This window comes from Nerophis ophidion, linkage group LG01 (assembly GCF_033978795.1).
Source record: "Nerophis ophidion isolate RoL-2023_Sa linkage group LG01, RoL_Noph_v1.0, whole genome shotgun sequence".
Taxonomy (NCBI): Eukaryota; Metazoa; Chordata; class Actinopteri; order Syngnathiformes; family Syngnathidae; genus Nerophis; species Nerophis ophidion.
Genome location: NC_084611.1, coordinates 36004137 through 36013906, shown reverse-complemented (window position 1 = coordinate 36013906; position 9770 = coordinate 36004137). Strand labels below are relative to the sequence as shown.

The following is a 9770-nucleotide window of genomic DNA, read 5'->3' as shown; positions in this document are numbered from 1 at the left end:
TTGAGCTTTATCACTTGAGTATCAATCATTTACTTTATGGATGGATCTCCCCTCCTCTTCCATGTTGTGTACTGACTGTGACAAAGCAGTTGTTGTATTATCCTCTCTCTAACTCTTATTCATCTACTTATTAATTTCCTGGTAACGACTGTTTACTTTTCTGGATTTCTTCAACTTTATCAAGCTCGTATGTCTTGTGTTGTTTCAAGCGAGCCTGGCAGTAACTTAGCTATTAACGTGCCTTCGGTGTGTACCATGTTTAGCTCTCGTCCTTCAGTGGTACTGCTACTTGATAACGATACTTTAGAAATGCAGTTTATTGTCCATAATGGAGGTGAGTATTATAAGCTAAGAGGAGCGCTCCGCACTAAACATAAATACAGTGTTGTCCAGAGGGGGTTTCAGGATCTGTGATTGACATTAGAAGCATTTAAGTCCCATCTTAAAACTCATTTGTATATGCTAGCCTTTAAATAGACCACCCCTTTTAGACTAGTTGATCTGTCGTCTCTTTTCGGCTTTGCTCCCCTCTCCTGCGTGGATACGTAGTTAAGTATCAATGATTGTCACACACACACTAGGTGTGGTGAAATTACCCTCCACATTTGGCCCGTCACCCTTGATCACCCCCTGGGAGGTGAGGGGAGCAGTGAGCAGCAGCGGTGGCCGCGCCCGGGAATCATTGGAGTGATTTTTTGAACTGGAAAAATTCCTGGTTTTCCCCAAATTCCGTAATATCATTTCTCAATTCAACATGTTACTACTTCAACATTTCTCCACCGATTTTAACAATTTCAACACCAACCTTTTCAACTCATTCAGACCTTTAAAGTTTTTTTGTTTTTTTTTACCAATTTCCAAAAAATTCCCGCTCTAACCGAAATTCCTAATTTTTGGTAAATTCCTATTGTAATCAATGGGACATTCCTCAAAGTTCCACAATTCCCACATTTTTCATCTGATTCCGACTGTTCCAACTTCAGAATATTCCGCCTGTTCAGGAATTGTGTGCTCGACTTCAACAATGCTAAAAAAAATTCCAGGATTTTCAGTTAATCTTCAGCATTGGCGCATTCACACACAGTTCCTTCAGAAATTGCCTCATCTAGTTTTAAATGTTTAATAAAAAAGGAAAATAATTACAAAAAAGATACAATAATAAAAAATGTTCCACATTTTGCAACCTATTCAAACCATTCCACCTTCAACACATTCCACCATTATGGAAATTCAAACTTCACCTTTTCCAAGTTCAGAAAAAGTCCAGGATTTTCCAGAATTCCTGCTTTTCCAAAACTGTATTTTCACCCTTTTTTTGGCGACTACTCCTCCCATATTTTTCAACGTCTTTCAACTGTTCCACTGTTGAAACTTTCCTCTTAATCAGAGCTGGAAAAATTCTCGTTTTTCCCGAAATTCCAGGAATTCCGTATTACCATTTCTCATTTCAACATGTTATTACTTCAACAATTCTCCACCGATTTAAACAATTTCAACACCAACCAACTCATTCAGAACATTCAATCCCCGATCGTTAACTACTAAACCGTGACTTAAAAGGGTTGGCTGAACAGCTATTAAGTACGATCGAGGCAATCAGCATCCATGTTAAGTACCAAACCGTGTCTTCAAAGGGTTGGCTGAACAACTGCTACGGTACGACGCAATCAGCGTCCATCTTAACTACCAAACAGTTGCTCAAACGGGTTGGATGAACAGCTATTAAGGTACGTAAAAAAATTTGATCTGACCAAAACTTTACAAAAACAGTACAAAACAGTGCCAGGGGATTGTATATTCAAAGTAACAAAAATAGAAGTCAAAAAAAGAAAAAAACATATATATATATCTATAATAAACAAAGTGCAAAGCCATAGGCCAGTTCAGATTCAGTAAATAACTTAAATTTGGAACACAGCATTATCGTTTTCACAGCTTTTTTGTTGTTAGAGATAGAGAGCGTTTTAATGTAAAGTTCAAAATCTTTTATTAAGGCACAAAGGACCGGTCGGGTATTGAGAAACTTACATTTATGAATCGGACGCCGTACCGATCCGTTGTGGTGAGCCGGAAGGCAAAGCTCTCAATTTACCGGTCGATCTACGTTCCCATCCTCACCTACGGACATGAGGTTTGGGTTATGACCGAAAGGACAAGATCACGGGTACGAGCGGCCGAAATGAGTTTCCTCCGCCATATATCTCACCCTATATCCCTTAGGTATAGGGTGAGAAGCTCTGTCATCCGGGAGGAGTTTAAAGTAAAGTCGCTGCTCCTCCACATCGAGAGGAGCCAGATGAGGTGGTTCGGGCATCTGGTCAGGATGCCACCTGAGGGCCTCCCGAGGGAGGTGTTTAGGGCACGTCCAACCGGTAGGAGGCCACGGGGAAGACCCAGGACACGTTGGGTAGACTATGTCTCCTGGCTGGCCTGGGAACGCCTCGGGATCCCCCGGGAAGAGCTGGAGGAAGTGGCTGGGGAGAGGGAAAGCTTGGGCTTCCCTGCTTAGGCTGCTGCCCCCGCGACCTGACCTCGGATAAGCGGAAGAAGATGGATGGATGGATGGATGGATGGACATTTATGAATATAAAACTTAGCCATTAGAATAATGAGGTTGCAAAGGAAGAATTCATTTTCAAAGTTTTGTTCATACAGTGTAAAACCCAAAATCACATCTTTAAAACAAAGCACAAATTTGTCATGAATATTGTCCACGATGAAGCGACAGATGCCCTGCCATAGTGATCGAGTGTTTTCACAAGTCCAAAACAAGTGGTTAACAATGTATGGATGCATGTTACAAAAGGTGCAAGTTCATGCACTGCATGGTCGTTGTTTGGTGTGTTGATACGTGACGTCATCGGTATTTAGTGTGTTTAACCGTCGCTTTAGATAGTTGTTTGGGGAATGACGTCCTCCATTCTGACGGATCTACGGCATCTCTTCTCGGCCTTTTGGCTAAAATCAAGTTTACAATATTTGCTCTTATCAATTAAAAACCTGTTACGTCCCCTGTCCGGGGACCATATGTTAAATGAATTATAAGAATAGGGAGATGGTACAGGGGCTTGCTACGGCCACTCAACGCTTCGACCTGGTATTGCAGTATCTTCTGGAACGGTGCACCCCCTCTACTGGTGAAGATGAATATTGCATCAAGTTGAGGACTTCTAGTCTGTGGAATGCATTTCATCTGCATGCCTTTTTTATGACACTTTGAAATTTGGACCGCAATTAGAATATAAAAAATAAGAATTATATTTTGTTATGAATTACTTAGTACATAAATTACAAACATGTACTTCATGTTTAGTGACATGCTAATTCTTAATTTTACACTTTTTTCCCCTCCAAATTCCATTGTGTGTTATACTCTTCTGACACCACCAGATGGCAGTGTAACTGTCCGCATAAGGGCCATAAAACCCCAATTCATTTATTGAGTTATACTCGTGGCGGTCATAAAACAAAGCATAATGTATATTTTACACCGATATAGTCACTATTGGTGAGTTAATTTTAAATATTGGTAGTATTCTATGTTGGCTTTTGTTTTGAAATTTAAAACATTCCACTAGATCAGGGGTAGGGAACCTATGGCTCTAGAGCCAGATGTGGCTCTTTTGATAACTGCATCTGGCTCTCAGATAAAACTTAGCTGACATTGCTTAACACGATAAGTAATGAATAATTCCGCTGGTAATCACAGTGTTAAAAATAACGTTGAAATTATAAAACATTCTCATGCATTTTAATCCAACCATCCATTTTCAATCGCACCTGTTCAAGAAGTTGCATCAATGGTAGGAAGTATTATATTTATTATTGGTTAACTTTAGAATAACAATGTTATTAAAAAGAATAAGAGACTTATTATACTCTAAAAATGTTGGTCTTACTTAAAAATGCACACATTTATTTGTATTCATCCATCCATTCATTCATTTCCTATACCGCTTATTCCCTTTGGGGTCGTGGGGGGCGCTGGTCCCTATCTCAGCTACAATAGGGCAGAAGGTGGGGTACATCCTGGACAAGTCGCCACCTATATGGCTCTCACGGATATGCATTTTGAAATATCTGGCTTTCATGGCTCTCTCAGCCAAAAAGGTTCCCGACCCCTGCACTGGATGGTGCCAGATCCCCATTTCTTGCCAGTAACTTATCTAATAAAGAACTTTACTTTAAATTTCACACACATTTTTTTTTTTACAACATTGTTGAACGAGCATACAGATATAAGGCCAATAAATACATTGGTATATAAAGTTAAAGTACCACTGATAGTCACACACACACACACACTAGGTGTGCTGAAATTTACCCATCCCCTTGTTCCACCCCCTAAGCAGTGAGGGGAGCAGTGAGCAGCAGAGGTGGCCGCGCTCGGGAATCATTTTGGTGATTGAATCCCCAATTCCAACCCTCGATGCTGAGTGACAAATAAAATGCAATAGTATAACTAAATTGACATGTGGGTATAATAAGAATATGAACGCAAACGAGCACATTTAAAGTAGTTTTCAACAAATAATGTCAACAATAAAGTTTAAATAATGAATGTGGTCCCCAACCCGGTGGCAAAAAAAGGAGACTAAAGTTTATATTATACACTTTCAAGCTTTTTCTCTAACCCCCTTAAAAATATATATACAACTTTTTAGCATGTGGGCAGGTTTACAAAATGTAAAATCCTTTAGTTCCTCAGTGAGTTAGTTTACAGTTAACTGACATCGATATGTATTGTTTAATAGGAAAAGATACAGTTTAAACATGGCTGCACTTGTCCGAGTATTCGCTATCCTCGCTTGGAAAATAGGATCAAGTTGACGCTTTGAGAAGACAAGTGACAAAGAGAAGTAGAAAATTTATTGCAGTATTTGTTTCACCAAAAAGGTTATGAATCCCCTTTTCCTCTTATTACTAAGGTGACCTAATACAACAAAATCTACATTTACAAAATATCCTCCTGCAATAGGCCACATATACTGCATGCGTAGTTTGAAATAGAATAAATTATATTCAGAGGACTCTTGCCATTGTACAGCATGGACAAATAAAAATGAACAAAAATAAAAATCCGTGTTTTTTTTTCTCTTTTTGTTTTGTTTTCTTTCAAATATCTAAAAGCTAAAATGAAAAAAAACATTAGGTTCTAGTAGTATTATAAATTCAAAAAAACACTTTAATAAGAACGTCAAAAAGACTAATTTCCAACATTCACTTAAGGTTTTATTCTTTTTTTTTTTTTTTACAGTTTTTTTGTCTTCAGAGATATAAACATTTTTAGTTTTTGTTGTGTTAAACTATAATACAGTGGGAGTAGAAATGAGCGTCTAGAATTGGCTGCACAACAGCGAAGGAGCTTCCATGACAATGTTGACAAAACATTTCCCTCCAGGTTCTCCTCTGGTAGCCTTTGAAGAGATCATTTCAGCCAACTATTTCTTTAATGCCTTCTGGATCCTATCCTCTGCACTTGGACATAGACAAACATGAGCCGTCCCTCTAATATAATCAGTCGTTTCCTTGAAAGAATAGCTCATGTAAAAGTATGTAGTGTCAAATAGTCACGCCCTCTTGTGTTTTCTTATAAAAAAATTAAGAAGGGCTTATGAATCCAGTGACATTTGGCTGTGTGGTTGGAGGCTGCCTCTTGAGGTGGAGGAGGAGGAGAAAGAGGACTTTGATCATGTAAAAATGGGAGCGGGGACAAAAAGAAAACCAACCAAAAAAAGCACAGGAGCCATTAGCTAGCTCCTCCCTCCCGCGCTGCATACAGTGAGCGTAAAGTCTGGCCTATTTTGTTGCTCAGTTTGTGGTTGCTGGTCAAGGCAAGTTTCTTGTAAAGGATGTCCGACTCCTTGATAGTGTCCACCCAAGGCACCAGTTTGCGTCCTTCCCGCTTCTTGGCTTCCGCCCAGGGCCCTGAGTAGGAGCCGGCCATCCAGTGGATGGTGTAGCCGCCGGGGGTTTTCTGGACCACGCGCGCTATTTGAGGCCGCTCCTTGTACTTGGGGCAGCAAAGGGCGATCACGTCCATCACCTCCACTGTCTCGCTCATGCGGCCGGGGTCAGAGGGGTCTCCTATTCGTCTCGACCTCCGAGAGGACTACACAGGGGAGAGAAGACGATTCTTAGGCCACAAACAAAGATACTTAATAAAGGCATACTCATCATCTCTGCGTTTAGGCCTCTTGTCCACACGTAAACGCATACTTTTGTCTTTAAAAATGCAGACTTTTGCAAACGTTTGCCAAAGTGTAGAGTTCCAAAACTCTCCGCTTAGCGTTTGCGTGTACACGGCACAAACGGAGACTTGGGATGATGTCACGGTTGTGCCCTGTCATTTATAAAGCTCAACAACACTGCCTTGCTGCCTTTAATGAAGTATATATGTATAACATATTTATATTATTCATATAATATATATATAATATATTATGTTATTTATTATTATTGTGTATTGTTAGTGAACTGTGGTGCTGAATTTCCAACAGGGATCAATAAACTACTTTCTATTCTATTCCATTCAATTTAAACACACTATAAGATGACTTACTGTATGTTTGAACTACAGATATCCGATAATATCCGACTGCCGATATGATCGGGCGATAAATGCTTTAAAATGTGATATCGGAAATAATCGGTATCTGTTTCAAAAAGTAAAATGTAAGACTTTTTAAAACGCCACGCCGCTGTACGGAGTGGTACACGGAAGTAGGGAGAAGTACAGAGCGCCAATGAACTTTAAAGGCACTGCCTTTGCGTGCCGGCCCGATCACATAATATCTATGGCTTTTCACACAGACAGGTGAATGCAATGGCATACTTGGTCAACAGCCATACAAGTCACACCGAGGGTGGCCGTATAAACAACTTTAACACCGTTACAAATATGCGCCACACAACATAAACACAACATAACAAATACCCAGAAACCCTTGCAGCACTAACTCTTCCGGGACGCTACAATATACACCCCTCGCTACCCCAAACCCCCTCACCTCAACCTCTTCATGCTCTCTCAGGGAGAGCATGTCCCGAATTCCAAGCTGCTGTTTTGAGGCATGTTAAAAAAAATAACGCACTTTGTGACTTCAATAATAAATATGGCAGTGCTATGTTGGCATTTTTTTCCAGAACTTGAGTTCATTTATTTTGGAAAACCTTGTTACATTGTGTAATGCATCCAGCGGGGCATCACAACAAAATGAGGCATAATAATGTGTTAATTCCACGACTGTATATATCTGTATCGGTTGATATCGGAATCGGTAATTAAGAGTTGGACAATATCGGAATATCGGTTATGGGCAAAAAAGCCATTATCGGACATCTCTAGTTGAATGCAAACATGCTGCTATTTTCACTTCACATTGATTAAAAATATATCAAAATGGGCTTTGCGACACTTCAGCCTGCGCTAATGACAGTCAGCTGTTTTGGATACAATCGCTTTGGATCCTCTCCACCTGATGGGACAAATTTGACAAGCAATACTTTTGTTGTGTCTTAAGAAAGGTGCAACATTATCTTATGTTTTTTAGTCATTATTTACAAACAATTAATGAAGTTAACTTACGCGTCTTGCTTCCATTTTTGTAGATGGAGCCGGGCGCGACCGTGCATACGCGTAAAAAGCGACCAAGCAACTAAAAAAAAAAATGTAGCGTCCTCCTGGTAGTGTGTACTGATGTTAGAGACAATATACACTTCAGTACACATGTAACATATCACTATATCCATGATTAAATGCTTGGGGGGGAGGGGGTTACTAGGATGACAGGGGATGTAAAACAATAACAGTGCAATACTTTTTCATAACATGGTCACTACTGCCTAGTTTCTCTTGTTATATTCCTATTTTACTGTTATATTTTTATTCTAATTGTTGCTTTTTATTTTTATACGTATTTTAATATTTTTCCATTTTGTTTCCATTTAGGGTTGGACGATATATCGATATACTCGATATATCGCAGTTTTGTCTCTGTACCATATAGAAAATGACAATATCGTGATATTCAAGTATACGTTCTCACGCAGTTGCTTTTAGCTGCTGGCATTACACTAAAGGCTCTTCCCACTCTTTGGTGTCTCTTCTTCTCATAGACAGCAAGCAAACCTTCTTACATACGTATACGCCCTCGCGGAGCAGAGAGGTAGCAGCATGTGTACCGTTAGCTGTGATGCTGGCGGAGCCGTGCGAGTGGTAATACGAGAGAGAGAAGGTGCAAATCTGGTAACGAATGAAGGAAGAATTAATTCCCAAGAAAAACAGCAGTGGGTCCATCGTCTGGCGGTGGTTCGGCTTCAAGTAAGAATATGTCTAACAGACAACCGTAATTTGTCAAGTGTGGGGCAAAAGTGTTGCTACAAAAAGTAGAACTTACTGATAATATGTAGCATCATTTGAAAAGTCACCTGCTAGAGAATGAAGAGTGCTTACTCCGCATGTTAACATCTCCATTCGGTGCCACACGCCCACACCATCAAAATGCAGAGGCAAACATTTCCAGATCAACACCGTATGGAAGAAATAGTCAACAGCAAAAGCGGATAATGTCCGCAGTAACCTACCACATAGCGAAGGACGAACACTATCTGATTTCCTATTATGCAGCTCATTTTTATGACAGTTATTGAAATATCTTGTGTTACATCATGCGCAAAAGTGCACTTTATTTGTTTTAAACTATTGTAGTGGCGTTCTGTACAAAAAAGTGCACTTTAATTTTGTGTTTTGATATGTCATCTTAGTGACATCATGCACAAAAATTCACTAATAGCTTGTTTTAAATTATCTCAGACAATCTTGCACTTGCTGTTTTGGAAATGACATGAATGTTTGTGCCACTGCTTAATAACTGTGTAATAAATACAGTTTTGGTTAGTTGACTTAGTTGTGCTTTCCTTCTCTGCATGAAAGTTTAAAATGAGCATATATCAATGCAGTATGAACAAGAATGTTTTAATGTGGACACATAGAACCATCATACTGGTGTGATTATATGTATCATGTGTTCATTCAAGGATAAGGCAAAACATCGAGATATATATTACATATATTTTTTATTTATTTATTTATTTTTTTTTAAATGTTATTTCCCCCCACTTGTTTATCTGTATCTCACCTTTTTTGTAAGGGGCGCCGGAAGTTGGCAGACCCGTCAGCAATCCTGTTCTGTCTCCCTCTAATGTTTGTCTGATCTTCTATGGGATTGTGCTGAAAATTTTTATTTCCCCTCGGGGATTAATAAAGTACGTCTAATTCTAATTCTGATAGTGTGTATCGCAATATGGCCTAAAAATATCAAGATATTAAAAAAAGGCCATATCGCCCAGCCCTACCCCCAATATTTAATTTTTAAATTCGATCCAATTCTGTACACTGCTGCTGGAATTTAAACTTTCCTGAGGGAACTCTCCTGAAGGAGTCAATAAAATACTATCAATCCATCCATCTATCTATCTATCTATCTATTTATCTTTATAATCCCACCAGAGTTTTGCAGTGGCACACGCACGTCCGTGTGCTTTATATAGGCACTTAAACATGCAAAAGGGTTTCCTTTCGCATCAGAGTGCGCGTTGATTTTGTGTATATTATTACCATAACATAAAATTGTTAACATGGCAATGTAATACATTGCCATGTTGCTGAACATGTTTTAATTCTATCAGTGTTGGGTTTCAACTCACAGACATGCATTCGTTCTTTAATGATGTTCCCAGGATTCTGTGTGTACGTGCAGGCTGGTTTT

The 9770-nt window shown here is 39.3% G+C and overlaps 1 protein-coding gene and 1 non-coding gene across 4 annotated transcripts in view; one reads left to right on the top strand and one right to left on the bottom strand.

Annotated features, from left to right (window-relative positions):
• Positions 1-2938: 2938 nt before the first annotated feature.
• LOC133562865 (U2 spliceosomal RNA) lies at positions 2939-3131 on the top strand. Its single transcript, XR_009808919.1, has one exon. It is a non-coding gene; the product is annotated as a U2 spliceosomal RNA (small nuclear RNA).
• A 1716-nt stretch (positions 3132-4847) lies between these two features.
• nipbla (NIPBL cohesin loading factor a) overlaps positions 4848-9770 on the bottom strand; it is an 89607-nt gene continuing 84684 nt past the window's right edge. For all 3 annotated transcript variants that reach the window (XM_061901797.1, XM_061901805.1, XM_061901816.1), the window contains exon 49: positions 4848-6112. In XM_061901797.1, the coding sequence (XP_061757781.1) occupies positions 5750-6112 (363 nt within the window). In that variant the 3' untranslated portion in view covers positions 4848-5749. The remainder of the gene's footprint in view (positions 6113-9770) is intronic.